Source organism: Canis aureus, chromosome 18 (genome assembly GCF_053574225.1).
Source record: "Canis aureus isolate CA01 chromosome 18, VMU_Caureus_v.1.0, whole genome shotgun sequence".
NCBI lineage: Eukaryota > Metazoa > Chordata > Mammalia > Carnivora > Canidae > Canis > Canis aureus.
In genome coordinates, this window is record NC_135628.1 from 33549837 (window position 1) to 33568453 (window position 18617).

Sequence of the window (18617 nt, forward strand, 5' to 3'; positions counted from 1 at the left end):
TCCCACCTTATAATCAGGACTGGACGGCCCACATAACACTGCTTAGATTGTAAACAAAAAATTAAAGCTCAGAGCACTTACAGGATATCTCTTACATTTTCACTCCACAGTGCATCAAGTGTTGATTATAAAGCTTCTGCTCCTCCCAAAACACTACAAAAATATATGAAACCACATCTGTGTTCAGCCAGCAAGGATCAATAAAACAAATATTTTACCACTGGAATTACCTTAGAAACTATGTATTGTAATTATGTCCTCTTGACTGAATCCCTCAATTGCTTTCTTCATAAATCCATACATATACCAAGCATACGCATTTATTAGTCTACATGCCCTAATTTACTATATAAAAGAATCAAGTAAATTATTTTAGGTTCTTCGAGTGAAAGTGCTTCTGATAATAAACTATTTCTGTAACAGCCCTAAATCCCCAAAAAAGAGTTTTAAACCTGACCATGGAGAAAGATGCATAGCTACTTCTAAAAAGTAAAAAACTACACACCGAAACATGCATTGTCAGGAAAACTAATCCATGCACTTGAATATGCCCCCAATATCTTATTTTTATTATTTCAAGTTAGACCAAATTAAACATTGTCTAGAATTAAGATATAGCATTACATCATTGGATTCCAGAAAATGTCAAAATTCATTTGGCCAAAACTTAAAAAAAGCAAACACTTCTTTCTTTATCCCTTACTGGTTGGACCAATGTGATCGATATAACTGTATATATATTAATCTATCTTAACATTTCCATCCATTAGCATTTTATCTTAACATACAAAGCCTCATATGCTATTTCCTCGTAAAGGCTTCCCCCCACAAGATGTAAGGACAAAACACTAGGCAGACATTCTTCAAAGTTTTATTTCACTAACTTCAGGTCAAATTTCCACAACTGTTTTCTGGTCAATAAACTATCCATGCTTGGCTTCCCAGAATGGTAGTACCAAAAGCTTTGTGGGGTAGGGAGAAGAGACCATTTTAAGAAGCACTGCATTTACTCATTTTCCACAAGGCAAAAGAGTTGGGCATCGGATTGTTCAACAAAACAAAGCTTTATCAGCATCCAGGAGGGCAGGCGGGCAAACCAGGCTGTAGACACTCTTCCATTTGTCAACATCAGACCAGAGAAAACCTACTCCACACAGATATAAAAAGGATCACCATTCATCTTTTCTTTTTCTGTTGCCGCAACATTTTTCTTCTTTTAATTATCATATCATGTAGTTTCTCAAGTCCTTCCTTTAGTCCATCTCCTATGATTGCACAGGTGGGCTGTAAATGCCAGGGAGTTGATGAGCTCAGTTCACCCATTGCTAACAATTTCTCAATTTCTGACAGAGACAGTGAGTTCCTCAGGTCCTGTTTGTTAGCAACGATAAGTACAGGGACTCCCTGATTTTCTGATATCCTGGTTATTTTATGAAGTTCAGTTTTGGCTTCTTCCATTCTTTCAACATCAACAGAGTCCACAACAAACACGATGCCATCTGTGCATCTGGTATAGGACTTCCACAGTGGCCTTAGTTTCTCCTGGCCACCTACATCCCAGAAGTGAAAAGTGACTGTTTTAGAATTTCCCAAGGTTACCTTAATTTTTTCAGTGTTAAATCCTTTGGTAGGTACAGTATTTACAAATTCATTGAACTGCAGCCTATATAATACAGTCGTCTTTCCGGCACAGTCCAAACCCAGAATAACAATGTGAAAGGACTGAAATGAAGGCAGGCTGGACAAGATAGAAGTCTGGTCTGACAGTCCATTCCCCATTTCCAGGTGCAAGTTAGGTGTTCCAAACTGAAATGCTTTCTTCTTACCGCTTTACTACTTCTCCTCCTAGGGGATCCGGCTACCAGACTGCTGAGGGGGAAAAAAAATGAGTAAGTTATTCTGGTAGAGAAATAACGTACTATAACAACTGTTTTTTCTCCCTCTCTGCTTTAAACGAGCAAGACGAGCAGCTTGAAAAATAAAACTTGCTTCGGCAAACAAACCACATGAGCTATGAAACGTACGCAAACCAAGGCATCTGACAGAACAATCCTTGTGATTCCAATTCTTTTAACGATTCAAGAAAATTGCAGAAACACGCACTTCTCTACTCCCCTGGGTTCCCAAATCTCAAAGAACTCATTCCGAGGACAACCTAGTCACCGGTATACGGTCCAGGCACAGAAGTGCCTCTTGGGGGGCAGAAAACCCCTAACGCATAATCAATCCTATCTTGGGGAATCTCCTTTCCACGTGCTTAAGAGCCCACCCAAGGTCACTATCCTTCCCCCTGCCCCACCAAATTAGTACAACGCGCTCACCTCCGGAACTGGAGTCTGGGTCCAAACGAGAAAGCATTTGGTAGGCGTTTTTTGACGCGGGGTTTTGCGGGGAGACGCACCTCCCGTCCGCTCGGCTTAGCTCTCGGCGCAGCTCTGGCAGTTGCAGCGCTAGAACCCGGAGACTCACGCTGGCCACGCCCACTCCTCACGGCCCACCCATGAGCCCGAATGCCATTGGCCAGCCGCGACGGCGCGTCCCCGAGAAGCCCGCCCCCGCGCCCCCATTGGCTAGAGCAACTGCCGCTCCCGGCGCGGCCGAGCCGGGTTCTCTCCCGGTCCACCGGCACCACCTGTTGCCCTTAAGTTAGAAAACAAGGCGCCCGGGGAGGCAGCCGAGTGGCCCCGGCAGGTGAGGGGGCACCTGGGCCGGTCGGTCGGTCGGGTCGCCGCCAGCGCGCTCGCTCCGCCCGCCCGCCCGCCCCGCGCACCTGCTGCGCGGCCCGCGGACGCCGCGCCGCGGCTCTCACATCCGGGGCCCGCGGTCACCGCCGCGCGTTAACCCTTTGTCCGCTGGCCCGGGTGCTCGCGGTGGCCACGCCGGCCGCCAGACGCGAAGGACTGGCTGTGCGGCCCCCGCAGGGGCAGGCCCACCGCCCCCGCAGCGAGACCCGTCGCCTCGGCCCTCCGCCCCGGGCCGGCAGGGCGTGGCCACAGCAGCCGCCCGCCCCTCCGCGGCTCACCTGAGTCACAGCCCCTCCTCGTCGGGAGCCGACGTCGCTCACAGCCGCTCAGGAGCACGCTGGTACCTGCCGGGAGGCAGCAGGGAGGCCCGGTCGGTGGCCCGGGACGAGACGCAGCTCCCAGGGGCGCCGGGCGGGCGCCGCGCCCAGGCCGCCTAACGGTGCTCGGCCGATGGCTCCCCGCGCCGGCCGCGGCCCCGCCCCCGAGGAGCGCTCGCGCGGGCGCTGGCCGGTGGGGGGCGCGCGGGAGCCGGTCTCCTAGCAACGCCAAAACAAGGCCGCGTTCGAACCGGCCGGGGGGCGGGGCTTCCGGCCTCAGCCTCGCGGCGCCTGCGGCCTCGCACGCTCCTCCGGCCCCGCGGGCTCCCCGCCCTGCGCTGCCTACCCCAGGGCGCCTCCCGGGGACCTCGGGGCGGGGGCGGGTGACGTAGGGTCAGATCTCGGAAGACACCAGACGGGGCGGGCCCCTTATATAACGGGGTGACGTGGGCGTGCCTCGGTAGCTGCCCGGAGCGCCTGGGCCAGACCAGTGTCTGGAGCTCACCTTCCTTTTGCAAAGCAAATAAATTCTCCCTCTCTCTCTCTCTCTCTCTCTCTCTCTCTCTCTCTCTCTCTCTCTCTCTCGATGATCCGAGCAACATCCCCGTGAGGTAGAAATATCCTGGTTTTGCAAATGAGGAAATAAACTGGAAGATTAAAGAGCTGAGTCTGTTGACCCAAAGAAAATAAGTGGTGTGTCCCTGGAACTTAAAAGTCTGCTAGTCATTAAATGCTTAATGCTTCCCAATGTATAATTCTGACCTTAAATGTCAGTTGCGTGCTTGACCCATACATCTGCAAATACTGAACACTTAACAGGCTGTAGGCACAATTCTATGTGCCTGGGGATAGAACGGTGAGCAAATCAGACCTTGGCTTTGCTCTCGTGAAATACTGGTCTCACGGACAAAAAGGAAGTAACCAAGTTGCTGCATGAATAATTTAATTAAAAAGGTGATCAGTGATCATTTCAGGGTACTTAAGACAACATCGGAGGAGGGGTAAATGGGAAAGTGTCAGTCGACAAACATCTTTTTGGTGGGGGCTGTAAGAGATTGGAACTTGGAGGAATTTACATGGTGCACTTTAAGGAAACATTGCACTTTTTTTTTTTTTAATATTTATTTTAGGGAGGGAGAGGGAGAGAGTCTCAAGCAAGCAAAGACTGGGAGCCAGAGGAGGGCCTTGATCTTACCACCCTAAGATCAGGGCCCTGAGATCACCACCTGAGACAAAATCAAAGAGTCGGATGCTTAACTGAACCACCCAGGCACCCCAAACATTGCACTTTTTAAATGTAGATTGAAGTTTCCTCAAGGAAATTTTTTTATTTCTCTTAACACCATTATTGCTAGTGATGTTTATTGCCTTTACGACTACCATAGAAACAGTGCTTATCTTACTAGGTTTTAAAAAATAAACATGAAACCTTAGGACTAAGCGCAGTGTGTATTTTCGAGACAGCAACACCGATTTTGAAAATAAAGCCAGAAGTCTCAAATAGCATATTCTATCAAGTCATTCAATATAGTATAAGCTATAGCTTGCTGTATTAGTTATAATTGTGGAACTTCTTTGGCCATTTATAGTAATGAACAAGTAAGGGATACAGGGCTTCATGCAATGACTCATTTCCTCTTCTTAGAAATTTAACAAGTATTCCTTATTGAACTGGAAAAAATTGCAAATTGTCATTACATGAAGAATTAAGAACCAGAGTCCATAACAGCCTTCTGTTTACAATAGTTTACAATCAAGTAGGCCCTTCCGATATTAGTTGCGAGGATGCATATTTGTATAGTTTTCCCTGCAGCAAAACGGAGGAGATAGGAAAATACTGAGAGCTTCTACCCTTGCAGAATCCCCTTCACTGAACTGCACTGAATGCTATAACCTAGGCTTATAATTAATATGGGCGTTGGCAAACTAAAGCCTGTGTGCACGCGGCCACATCGGGAGATAAGCATGGCTTTTACATGTTTAAAGGGGTACAACAGAGAAGATAAGGCTATACAATAGATGCTGTCTGTGGCCTCCAAAACCTAGAATATTTGCTCTCCAGCTCTTTATAGAAAAATGATACTCCTCCTCTATAATAACAACCACACAAAAACTGCAACAAATGATATAAAAGTGATGAAATTTCTGGAATACACTGTCTACTTAGTTGCACAGTCTTCCTATAGAAGGCAAGTTCAGATATTTTGATGCTATTCTAGGAAAATGTTCCCTTTAAGTTGTAGTTCATAGGCTATGTGCTGAGATACTCCCGGGTGCCTCAGAATTCATGGGGATTCTATGGGATATTTTAACTTTTTTGAGGGAAACACAGTGCCATCTGTTGGACTCTCTTGACCATTGTAACTATTGTCTGGCTCTATCTATTTAAATAGAATATTGGGATATTTCTTCTGGCCTGAGGCACCATGAAAAAATTATTTAGACACTACAGGCTCTGTGAACCTCTGCCTTTAGTTATGGTTTTCCAAACTTTGCTAATAATGAGCATCTGGTAGTGCTTGTAAAAATATACATTCCCGGTCTCCATCACAGACCAGCTAAATCCAAATCATTTGGGGAGGGGTTGGTGATCTGTATCCAACAAGAATTCCAGGTAATTAATGATTAGATATTTTGAAGAAATACTGATCTTAAGAAATTGATAAGGTTTCTCCTTTTAAATACTACAACTGAGTAATTTACCTTGTTTCTCCTTTTTGAATACCAGGACCCAGATAAAATCTGACGCCAATAGCATTTTTCCTCTCTCCCATAATCTGATTTTCTATTATATGCTTAAATTAAGTAGTCACACACCGTAGCTAATGTCCTGCATGACCTTTGCCAATCCTTACTTTTATATACTGTTTTCTAGGATACCTCACTTCATTTGCTTCGGTAGGTACTTACTGGAATCTCTCAAGTTGGAGAGTCTGTGTAAACAGAAGGCATGGACTATGCTGGAAAGAATTGATTCAGTGCAGACAACAGATACATAGCACATAATTACTATGATATACAATAGGACTTGTGAGTGGTAAAATAGAAATTATTATCAAGTCCTATGCTTGTACAAACTATCTGACAGAGTCAGGGTGGCTTAATTGAAAAAGTTGTAATTTTAAAGCTGAATATTAAAAGAATTCAACACCAAACTGATGTAGGGGAGTAGAATTGCAGGTGGAAGCAACAGTATGCAGAGAATGGAAGCATAAAGCTTATGACATGTTCAAACACATCCAAAAATAGGAGATTACAATTTTCCATGGGGAAAAAATATTTGATAGGGAAACTTTAATACCCACACTCAACACTAGATAGATCATCCAGGCAGAAAAATCAATGAGGAAACAGCTTTCAAACAACCCTATGGAACAAACAGACACATACAGAAGCAGAATATATATTCTTCTCAAACCCACAGGGAACATTATCCAAGATAGATCATATGTTAGACCACAAAACAAGTCTCAATAAATTCAGGAAGATTGAGAGTACATCAAGTATATTTTCTGACCCCAATGGCATGAAACTAGAAGTCACTAACAGGAGGAAAATTGGAAAAATTTCAAATACATGGAAATTAAATAACATATTCTTGAACAATCAATAGATCAAAGAAGAAGTCAAAAGAGAAAAGGAATATCATGAGAAATGAAAATGAAACACAGCATAATAAAACTTATCAGTTGCAGCAAAAGCAATTTTAAGAGCAAAGTTTATAGCTATAAATATCTACATTAAGAAAAAGTAAAGATGTCAAATAAGCATCATTAATACCTCAAGCCTGGTTCAAAGTATGCAAACCAATAAATGTGATTCACCACATTAATAGAATGAAGGATACAAATCATATGATCACCTCAAAAGATTCAGAAAAAGCATTTGAAAAAATTTAACATTTTATGATAAAAACCCTCAGTAAATTATGTATAAAAAATGTATCTCAGGATAATACAGGCCATATATGTAGCCCACAGCTGCATCATACCCAATGATGAAAGATTGAAAGCTTTTCCTCTTAGACCACTTTCACCATTCCTGCTTAATGTAACACTGGAAGTTCTAGCCAGAGTAATTAAGCAAGAAAATGAAATATAAGTCATCTAAATCAGAAAAGAAGAAGTAAAATTGTCCCTGTAGTTATGATCTTATATATAGAAAACACTAAAGACTCCACAAAAAAACTGTACCAACTAATAAACTCAATAAAGTTGCAAGATAGAAAATTAACACACAAAAATCTGATGTGTATTTATACACTAACAAGCTAAAAAACTAAACAAAATAAAACAATCTCACAATAACATTAAAATGAATAGAATATGTAGGAATAAATTAAATTAAGAAGATAAAAGATCTGTTCACTGAAAATAGAACACTGATGAAAGAAATTGAAGAAGACACAAATAAATGAAAAGATATTGTGTGTTCATAGATTTGAAGAATTAATATTGTTAAACTGTCCACACTAACCAAAGCAATCTATAGATTGTACGCAATTTCTCTCCAAATTCTAGTGGCATTTTTCAAAGAAATATGAAAAATTATCCTAAAATCCATATGAAATCACAAGAGACCCCAAATAACGAAAGCAATCTTGAAAAAGAACAAAGGGTCACACTTTGTGTTTTCAAAGTATATTAAAAACCATAGAAATGGAAACAGTGTGGCGCTGCCATAAAAACAGACAATGGAGTAGAACTGAGATCCCAGAAATCACCATGTATAATATGGTCAACTGATTTATGACAAAGGAGCCAAGAAACTCAATAGGAAAAGGATAGTCTCTTCAACAGAAGAGGATTAGAAAACTGGATATTCATATGCTTAAGAACAAATTAGACTCTTATCTTTAAAATACTTTAAAAGACTCTTATCTTTATCAGTTGAAGTCATATATATATTATATATAATATAGAAATATATATTTCTATAGAAGAAAATATAACGAAGAAGCTCCTCGACATTGGACTTGGCAATGATTTTTTGGATATGACACCAAAAGCACAAGAAATAAAAACAAAAATCGATACGTGAGACTACATCAAACTAAAAAGCTTCTGCACAGGGGCACTGGGGTGGCTTAGTTGGTAAGCATTCAACTCTTGATTTCTTCTCAGGTCATGATCTCACGGTTGTGAGATTGGGCCCCTCATCAAACTCCATGCTGGGTGTGAAGCCTGCTTGGGATTCTCTCTCTCCCTTGCCCATGGCCCCTCTCCTCTCTAAAAAAATATAAATCAATCAATCAAACAAACAAAAGGCTCCTGCCCTGCAAAAGAAATAATCAACAAAATTAAAAGATAAGCTATGGAATAAAAGAAGATATTTGCAAACTATCTATATGATAATGGATAGATATGGGGTTAATACCTAAAATATGTAAGGAATTCATATGACTCAATAACCAAAAAGCCAAAAATAAAACAATATAAACATAATCCAATCAAAATGGACAAAGGACCTGAATAGACATTTTTCCAAAGGCATATTAATGACCGGCTGATTTACCAAAAGGTGCTCAACATCACTAATCATCAGGCAAATGTGAATCAAAACCACAATGAGATATCATTTTGCACCTGTTAGAATGACAGTCATGAAGACAACAGATGACCTGTTGGTGAGGATGTGGAGAAAAGGGACCCTTGTGCACTGCTGCTGAGAATATAAATTGGTGCAGCCACTGTGGAAAACGTTATGGAGATGTCTCAAAAAATTAAAAATAAAACTGTGATGTGATCCAGAAATAAAATGAAATCACTATTTGAAGAAAGAATCTGCACCCCTGTGTTTATTGCAAAATTATTCACAATACTAAGACATGGAAACAACCTGTGTCAATTGATGAATGAATAAAGAAAATGTGCTATATGTACACAATTGAATATTTTTTGGCCATAAAAAAGAAGGAAATTCTGCCATTTGCAATCTGAATGAACTTGGAGTATAAAATGCTAAGTGAAATAAATCAGAGAAAGAAAAATACTGTATGATATCACTTATGTGTGAATCTTAAAAAGTTGAACCACAGAAGCAGAGGGTAGAATGATGATTGCCAAGGGTTGGCAGGAAGGAAAAATCGGGAGATATTGATCAAGGGTACAGACTTCCAGTTTAGGTTCTGAGGATCTAATTAATGTACAGCATGGCTTCTGTAGTTAACAATACTGTATTGTTACTTGAAAGTTACTAAGAGAGTAGATCTGAAATGTTATCACCACACACATGCACATACACACAAGTGTGACAGATAATTTAGATAACCTTATTGTAGTATTTCACAATATTTCAAACCATCACTTTGTACACATTAAACTTATACAATGTTACCTCTCAGTTATATCTCAAGAAAACTGGGGGTTGGGGGGGGAGATGTGCCAGCAAAATGATAGATTTTCCCAAGCCCCAAATGATAGAATAAAAATGCTTGCATTTTATGTTTCTAAATCTGTTAATATCACTCATATTATGGTAAATTATTCATGTTTCATAACCTCATAGTCAGAAAGGTTTTTTTGAGCTACACTCCATTTTAAATGGTCTCTTGTACTCCTCTGCCAAAGACCCAGCATGTTCGAAACTTAATTATCACTTCATTATCACTCTTGTTGAAACATGGCCCTGCTCTTTTAGTCCTTGTTTTGGCTGATGGTAGTTCATTTAATAGCCCCAAGTAGAATTGCAGAGCCATTTTAAAAATTCTCCGATGTCCCACTTAAAATTAGCCACCAATGTCTCTTTAATCCATTTCTTTCTTTACATTCTATTTCCAGTACTTACATCTGGTTTTCATAATGTCTCTCCTAAACTAGTTAATTTACCTCCTAACTGATTTTTCAGTTAATAGGCAGTGGCGCTGGGATTTGTCCCCTACGTCTGGCACCAGTGTCTGTTTTCTTCTTCATTATACTCTAGGGAGTCCACAATTTAAGCTAACTCACTTTGATCCACTATAGCATAAAGCCAAAGTACGATTTGACAAGACTTTAAAAAGAAAACGTCAGAAGGGAAGTACAATCCCAAATTTACATAGAATGACCCCTAGATAAGAATTCACCAGGTCCACAGGTCCAAAACCCTCTCCATGAACTTCTTTAATGGGCAGCTTCAAGGACTACCTTCACCTGGTTTCAAGTCACAGGACAGTTTGTCCCTTCCTCAGAGAGGGCTGTCACATGCCTCTGGATTCCTAGTCATGCCCAGCTGCCAAAATACACACTGGTGGAGGGATTCATGCCACACCAAACAAGGTCTACTTTCTATGTCCCTATTTCCTGGCCTTGGACGTGCCTCTTCAGGCATGCTTGACAGTGAGAATGTCCAGTCTAACAGGATCCCAGTAAGACTATCACATCAGAACAGAAGAGTCCCGATTCTTCTTGTTTTAACAAGCACGGTATGTTGGGGCACCTGGTTGGCTCAGTTGGTTAAGTGTCTACCTTTAGCTCAGGTCATGATCCCAGGGCCTGAGACTGAGCCTTGTGGTGGACCACCTACTCTTTGCAGAGTCTGCTTTTCCCTCTTCCTCTTTCTCTCCACCCCCCTCACCCATGTTCTCCCTCAAATAAATAAAATATTAAAAAACAACAACAAGCACGGTGTGTTATATTTGATTTCATCAGTCCAGTCTTATCCTATCCTTCCGTTTCTATCTTCTAACATGAATATTGTCATCTTCCCCATCACATTCATGTCCTCTTGCTGGAATGCTCCAAAGCTCAGTCTTTGGATCTTTATACTCTCTCCTTAGGCAATCTCATCTAGGACCAGGACTTTAAATACCTTTACTCCCTCAAATTTGTTTCCAACCTGGACCTATTCCCTGAATTCCACAACTGAGAATATAAACATCAGAAAAAATTCCTAAACCTCCTTTTCCCCATCCTATATATTAGCACTCAATTTACCAACTTGCTCAGAGCAAGAGCCTGGGAGTCATCTTCATACACCACATCTAATCCATCCCACAGACACATACATCCAAACCAAATCACTTCTTACCACCCTACTGCTGCCTTACCACTCCACATTTCAGTCTATGTCCAGGGTGTCTCTGGTCCTGTCCGTGGTCTCTGTGCTTTTGAGGGAAAGTGGGAATGCTCTTCCCTCAGGCTCAAATGTCAGCACCTAAGAGAGGCCTTCCCAAACATCTCATCTAAAGTATCTACCCTGGGGCACCTGGATGGCTCAGTCGGTTAAAGTGTCAGACTTGGGGGCACCTGGGTGGCTCAGCAGCTGGGCGTCAGCCTTTGGTTCCGGTTGTGATCCCTGGGTCCTGGGATAGAGTCCTGCATCGGGCTCCCTCCAGGGAACTTGCTCCTCCCTCTGCCTATGTCTCTGCCTCTTTCTGTGTCTCTCATGGATAAATAAACAAAATCCTTTCAAAAAAAAAGTGTCAGACTTGATCTCAGGGTTGTGAGTTCAACCCCACTGTGGAGCCCACTTAAAAAAATAAAAAGTTAAAAAATAAAGTATCTGCTTGAGCAACCTCCCATCCTCCTCACCACTTTCTCTTACTCTGCTTTGTTTCTTCTTCCTAGAATTTGTATTTGTATGTGTACTCTGTCTACTTCCTTTTCCATTAAAAGTTCTAGGAGGCAAGCATAACGTCAATGTCATGTGCCACTCTACCCCTCAGTGTCTATTGCGGTGTCTGGCACATAGTAGGAAATCAGAATTTATTGAAGGAATGTTTCATATCCTAAGAATAATTGCTCAAACAGGAACCCAGTAATCTCCATACAAACAAGTGACAATTTTATTTTATTTATTTTATTATTTTTTACAAGTGATAATTTTAAAGATATATTTCTACTCAGAGGGGAAAAAACAAAACAACTTGTACCTATTTATTACTAAACAGGCAGCAGATCCTACAGAAACAGCTTTGAAGGCTCCTGGGTGATTCAGTCTGTTAAGTGTCTGCCTTTGGCCCAGGTCATGATCTCAGGATCCTGGGATCCAGCCCCACACCGCACCACACCCAGCTCCCTGCTCAGTGGGGAGCCTGCTTCTCCCTCTCCCTCTATCTCTCTTTCCCACCTCCCCACTTGTGCTCTCTGCTCTCACTTGTGCTCCCTCTCTCAAACAAATAAATACAATCTTTTAAAAAAGAGATAAACAGCTTTGAATGCACCATTATGACGAAATAGAATGTTTAGCTTCTCCATGTAAAATATCTTCATTAGACTTAACAGTTATTTCACTACTCCTAAGACCAGTCATCAGGTGCTGGCTGTTTTTTTTTTTTTTTTTTTTTATAACTAATGGACCCCTTCAGGTGGTTTCTCAGTCCTAAGAGCAAGGGGACCCAAAGTAGTGTTCAGATCTTTACAACTTTTGAGGCAGTAGCTAATTACAATTTTGAGAATGGTAGTTTCCTCTACCTTCAAACCATCCGTGTTTCAAATATTTTAGCTCAAGTGTCAGCCAGACTTCTATTTTCAGCTTTTCCATTTCTTTGTTCTTACCCAATATTTGCTTCTTTGCTTTGTTAGTGGTAGTTAGTTAACCTGTGGTGAGGGTGGGAGAACAGTTACCACAGTGTACTAGATTAACACTGTCACACTGTTCCTCAGAGATAAGGAGTAAAAACATTATTACCACGAGTCGAGAATGGGCAGGAATTCCCCTTTTCAATTTTTCAAAATGTATCTTTATACTTTTAATGTCCAGGATTCATATGTGCCTGATATAAAATATGTAACAATCGCTCGTGAAATGATTGTTTAAAATAACTATATATAACTGAAGTGCTCCCTCTTTGTCAAAGACAGAATAAGCAATTAAATAACTGATTTCAAATTCTCTAAACTGAACATCTAGGGACACCTGGCTGGTTCCATCAGTAGAGCGTGTGACTCTTCATCTCAGGGTTGTGAGTTTGAGCACCACATTTTTAAGTAGAGATTACTTAAAATAAAATCTTTAAAATAAAAAATAAAAAGAAATTGAGCACCTGTATAGTTAGTGAGGGAAATTAGATATTACCCCAAATAGCATCGATATTATAGTACTTCAGGGTGTCTTAATTAAGACAAAACAACATTCTAACATCTAACCAAACAGTATGCAGCCGAAATATTGCCTCAAATAGTCTCCCAATTATTAAAAAAATCCTAGCAGTTTGAGGTATCCATAAATGAGCTTTATGAATATACATAAATATATTAGTTTTCTTTACAAGAAACCACCTCGTAAGTAATTTTATTGGGACAATTTAGAAAAACTATGGCCTAATATCCTATGGAAAATGAGAAGAGAAAAGCTCAGTTACATTACTCTTGAGCCCATTTTATTTGTTTGTTAATTCACTTGCTTAAACACAAATTCCACAAAGATTTTTTTAGAGCAGTACCCTAGTATTGAAACAGATATTTAGAAAACCACAAGTTGATCTTTGTCCTAATGCATGCATGTGTGTGTGTGTGTGTGTGTGTGTGCGTGTGTGTGTGTATAATGGCATTAGAGTAGTTGACCCGATGAGGCTCTCGAAGGAAGACAAAGTTAAGTCAAGTAATCAAATATGATGTACAAATTCTGAGGAAGGAATAACTAATTTATGATGTTAAGTAATATAATAAACTACTTTTTCATTGTCTTACATTTAGTATTTAAGGGCAGCTTGAAGTTTGGTTTATTTTAAAATCATAAGTCAAGTAGAATCTTCGCTTCCTTTCTATGAGTTCTCATGTACCAATGAAAACCAAATGCTTCACTGGGAACTTTGTTCTTGACAGATGAAAAGAAAAGATTATTTAAGAGAAAAAGAGGACAATTAAAGTACATCACATGTGTTTAGATATCAACATATCTCTCACTGAATAAATAATATATTTTTGTTGCCTATGGAGAATATTACAAAACCTAGATGAGCTTTCTGTTGTGATGCAGAAGTTATATTTAAAGCTTAACCCCAAATACAAAAAGCCTTCTAAACTTTATTTTATTTTAAATTTCTACTCCTTATTTTGGTTTACAATCCAGTTTACATCGAGGAAATCTCTGAGCACATCTGACATGCATATTGAATGCTTCCGTGCTACCAAATGTATGACATCAGTTAATGCACTTTGATGCTTGTGTTGCTGAGCATCGAAAACTTTATTAGGGTTAAAAATATATGATTCAGAGCTATACATAATGCTGTGAAAATATCTGAAGACAAGGACTTACCTTCAATCAGGAAGAGCAGGTTCACATCACTGAAAAGATGTTGTTCAAGCTGAGTCTCCAAGAAAGCTTTGAGCGCTGCATGTGCTAGGGGAAGGCAGGACAAAGGACAGGCCAGGAGGAGGAGCTGCATTCCCAGAAGAAGGAACAGCATAAGCAAAGGCACCGGAGAAAATTAGGGTGTGCTCCAACTAAATAGCAAGTAATTTGTCAATGAATGAGAATGAGGGCTCTGTGACATGAGGCTGATTCAGAAAGGGGGAAAAATTGACCCTGATAGTGAAGAGTCTTGAATATCTTGGTAATGAAGTTGGATTTCAGCCATTGATGACTCCTTAGTATTATCACCCCAGCCTAAGTTAGTTCTAAAGTCTACACACAGGACTTAGTAGAGACCCTGACCAGAGTAGTAACTCCTTAAAAATAAGTGATATTGTTCTATTTCTTGATAGTGGTTAAAAAGATGTGTTCACTTTCTTATAGGTTACCAAGCTGCATAACTTAGGATTTCTGTGCGTTTTTGTTTGTTTGTTTGTTTGTTTGCATTTATTTCATGTTTTTTTTTTTAAATAAGGATAAAAAAGAAAAAAGTTTAAGATGTTACAAAAGAATGATCCTGGACTGGAGCTGAACAAACTTTTGGATGCAATGATCACTTGCCAAAAATTACTTGCCATGTGAAAGGTCATTGAGGACCTCCCAGAGAATAGTTTCAGTAGAAGTGGTGAAAAAAAAAAACAAAAAACAAAAAAAAAAAACAAAAAAAAAACAACTACTCAATTAAGTGTCAATAAAACAACTCTAGGTATTACTAAAGAAATAGATTACGTTTTAGTGTAGACAAAAAAATTGGTATCCCCATAAATTACCTCTTCCCATCAGAAAGCAAAGTTAATATTTTAGCAAAATGAACCATGTTTACAATATAGATTTGAATACCCCCCAAACAACTCTATGTATCCCTGAAGTTGTAATACTCCACTTTGTAGGGCTTTCGTTACTGTTTTTTTGGCTTGCTTTCTAACCCCATCTGCTACCCTTCCCTCATCCTCACCTCCCTACCCCCATTCCTGTGCTTCATCCACAAGGAACTACTACTTCTCCAGGTATTCCCTAGCAAACCATGCTAATTCATGCCTTTGTCCTTTGTATACGATGCCCAAAATGTCCCATGTCCATCCCCTTTCAAGGCCTGGATTGACCCTTGTTCTCTTGGAGGTAATGTACAAGGTTCCAGAGCATGCACCTTGGTGATTCTTTTCTGTTTCCCAAGCAGAGTAAATCACTCTTTTCTTTGTGTCGGTTTCATGTACCTACCACTATATAAGCATCATCACTTTGAAATTCTGTTTTCATGTCTAATTCTCCTGCTAGACTCTTTGATCTCCAATGCCTTGTGCAACACTGGTACAGAATTTATCACAGCAAGGTGATTTATTAGGCTGATTACTTTTTTAATCCAGCCACATCTGCCATGTAAAAGTTGCCAACTGCCTCTCTGCCTGGGAGTCGGTGTAAGTCTCCTTGAGGCATATCTCTGGTTGTAAAGAAGCAGTTTAAATGCCCTTTTTAGTTAAATAAATGCAAGGCTATTGGGTAAAAATTGTCTAGGGAATAAGACAGAATAGGGCCCTTTTTTTTGGTAAACAGTACTGCCACTCCAAATGGATTTGTTGGTTAGGAAAAGGTTCCTTGGTCTGAAGCCAAGGAACTTCTTGGGTGGAAGAGGAATAAAAGACATGTAACTTACTGAAGATTCTTTTCTTTTCTTTTCTTTTCTTTTTTTTTTTTAGATTGACATGGTCTCAAGCCAAGGCATAAAGCAGGGAGGGGCTTCAGGTGGGAACTTCTGTAAGAGAAGTGGGGGGAGGGTCTGCCCTGGGATCTAGATTCAGCAGCAGGGTTTGAACAGAGATGGGAGTAAGGCCTTGTTCTGATACACACCATGGATGAATGCAAACGTCCCTCCTCATCCTGCCTTCCCAGCATGGTGGACTTCCTCTGGATGTAAGCTCACTCTTCCTCTATGTCAGAACTACTTCAGGCTTTGCAGATATCTCTACCAATAAGAACATTATGATAGTAGGTCTTGTCTGGAACAGCAACACTGCAGGACAGACCAAAACAAAGTGGGTGAAAAACAGGCCAATGGGAAACTGGTCATATTATCCTCAACCCCATCATCACAAAGTATTTAAAAGTAAGGCTAGTTCTTTAAGTTCCCATGGTTATGGGATCATTCAGGGAGAGAGGAGAGGCCCCAAAAGGAAGACTGTGGTCTTCCTGCTAACCCAATATTTGATTCTGAGCTGGTCTTATTTTGAAAAATAAGATTTGTGAGCTGACTTGTACCCTCCACTCTTGAGGTAGGTCCCACCAGCTACAGAATGAATAGTCCAAGATTTTTTTTTTTTTTTTTTTAGGTGAAGACTGCCGGTTTCAGGTCTGTGTTTTGAGAAGATTACTCTGGCAAAAAAAAAAAAAAAAGGTTAAGAATAGAGGGAGAACTAGTCAGGCAGATTAACCAGGTAAGACTCCTGCTTAGAGGTAATGGAAGTCCTAAATAAGATTAGTAATATGGAGATAATAATATGAAGAGAAGATTGACAGGTCCTACAAACTGATACAGGAGGCGAGAAAATGGTGTTGTATGGCTCTCACGTATTTAGACAGAGTAACTAGGAAAATGTTAGAACCATTAACAAAAGATAGGAAACACAAAGTGTAATCGACTTGGGAGAATTTAACCAGTCTGAAGCAAGAAGGCAGGCTTGGCGTGGTGGTGTCACAGGTGTACGCACACAGCAGAGGGTAACACAGTCATCTTCAAAACTGTCATCAGAATCAGCTGGTGAAAAAAACCAGAATCACCTGGTGAGGATTGTTTGTATAATCCAGAAATTTCTGTTACAGATGGAATTTTTAGATTATGGTTGGATTACATCATGATTGATTAAGCAGATAACACATTTTGCTTTCCTCACACTGCTACAAAACACCCTTCATTATAATATGACCATGGGCAGAAAGTAGCAGGTAAATAATGATTTATTAACAGCAAGCATTAAAATAAAAGGTGTTTTCTTGGACAACAGCCACTTCATGTGGTTTTGTGCCTCCTAAATCAGTGATTTTTAAAAGTGTAAGGCTTTTAAAAATACATTTTTTAAAAATACATAAGGATTCCTGTGCTATTAAGAGTTCTGGAAGGGCAATATTCAGCAATTCTAGGTAAAAATCATGTCTGGATTTGCTTGATTTTATATCCGTTTTAAAGCCATACTCATTATCATTTTGTTTAAAAGGTGCAGGAAAAATTTTTCCATACGAGTAAAAGTTTTTAGATTCTAATTCTCTTGTTTAATTTTTTCATTGAAACATCTGCTTTACTACCACACTTTGTGATAATGCATGGTCTCCTAGGAATACAACTCTAACGTATGGTCAAAAGATGTCCCAGTTTTCCCATCCAGATCTATCACATCGGACTATGTCAGGCTAAGGTCTTACACCACTTTTAGAATCAGAAGTAGCTGGAAACCACTGACTGAAGTTGAGGACAGAAGTCGGTACAGAATAAATTTCCAGGGCTGCTGGCATCGATGCAGGGTAGGTGTAATTACTAGAGACAAGGGGAGGACAGAAACTTGGAGGAAAGCCTGTATTTTCACGTTCACAGAAATATCTAAGAGTTGCATTACTTGGCACAATTGGTCAACTGTCAGGAGACGGTCAGAAGACGCGGTGCCAGAGGAGATGGGAGTCGGAAGAGGCGTGTTTGCTCTGGCAGGGGAGACTGCTCCTGCCTTCTGCATACAACCAGGCCGGGCCATCTGAACCCCGGGATGTTCGGGTGGGACTGGAAGAGGGCGTGGGCAGAGGTCCAGCGGGGAGCTGCTACTGGCCAGCTTCCTGGCATCAACCCTGCTAAGCGCTCACACACCGCCCTTCCTCATTAGAAGGGACCCTAGGGCAGGCCCGGCCACCTGCTGCGCAGCCAGCAGCAGTCTACAGCGGAGCACGCCCACCGGGCGAAAGGGCGCCCTCTGCAGGTGGTACCGCGCCAGGGGAAGACTCCAGCAACAGTTTTTAAAATCCTGCGAGTCCCACACCTGCCAACCCGCAGGCCTTTAGAAAATATTCCGAGAGTGAATAAATTAGCCAATTCCGTGCTCCTTGGGGTCTTCGTACCTCATCTCCTCCTTGGCTTGTTTTTGGGGGCATTGAATGAAGCTAGTCTATGCATAACACCAACAATGTTAGTTACAATAGTACTTTATTTTATACGATTTCATAACATAAAAAGAGTATTTCATCTATTTTTTTTATTTTTAAAGATATAATTTATTTATTCATGAGAGACACACAGAGAGAGGCA

At 40.7% G+C, this 18617-nt stretch overlaps 1 protein-coding gene and 1 long non-coding RNA gene across 6 annotated transcripts; one reads left to right on the top strand and one right to left on the bottom strand.

The window, feature by feature from the left end:
- Positions 1–855: 855 nt before the first annotated feature.
- Positions 856–3193, bottom strand: ARL4A (ARF like GTPase 4A). 5 transcript variants are annotated; one of them, XM_077856733.1, is made up of 3 exons: positions 3023–3193; positions 2322–2450; positions 856–1866 (listed from the first exon to the last, which is right to left on the bottom strand). In XM_077856733.1, the coding sequence occupies exon 3, from the start codon at positions 1777–1779 to the stop codon at positions 1177–1179; it is 603 nt and encodes a 200-aa protein (XP_077712859.1). In that variant the 5' UTR covers positions 1780–1866; positions 2322–2450; positions 3023–3193; the 3' UTR covers positions 856–1176. The 5 variants fall into 5 exon arrangements, with proteins under 5 accessions (XP_077712859.1, XP_077712858.1, XP_077712862.1 ...); XM_077856732.1 differs by having other exon boundaries at positions 856–1869; positions 3023–3192; XM_077856736.1 differs by lacking the exon at positions 2322–2450.
- LOC144288833 (uncharacterized) lies at positions 2547–18429 on the top strand. Its single transcript, XR_013356834.1, has 3 exons — positions 2547–2691; positions 16663–16767; positions 17919–18429. It is a non-coding gene; the product is annotated as an uncharacterized LOC144288833 (long non-coding RNA).
- The last annotated feature ends 188 nt before the right edge of the window (positions 18430–18617 follow it).

Coding starts and splice junctions, on each gene's coding strand:
- ARL4A (XM_077856736.1), bottom strand. CDS start 1,779: ATGGGGAATGGACTGTCAGACCAGACTTCTATCTTGTCCAGCCTGCCT.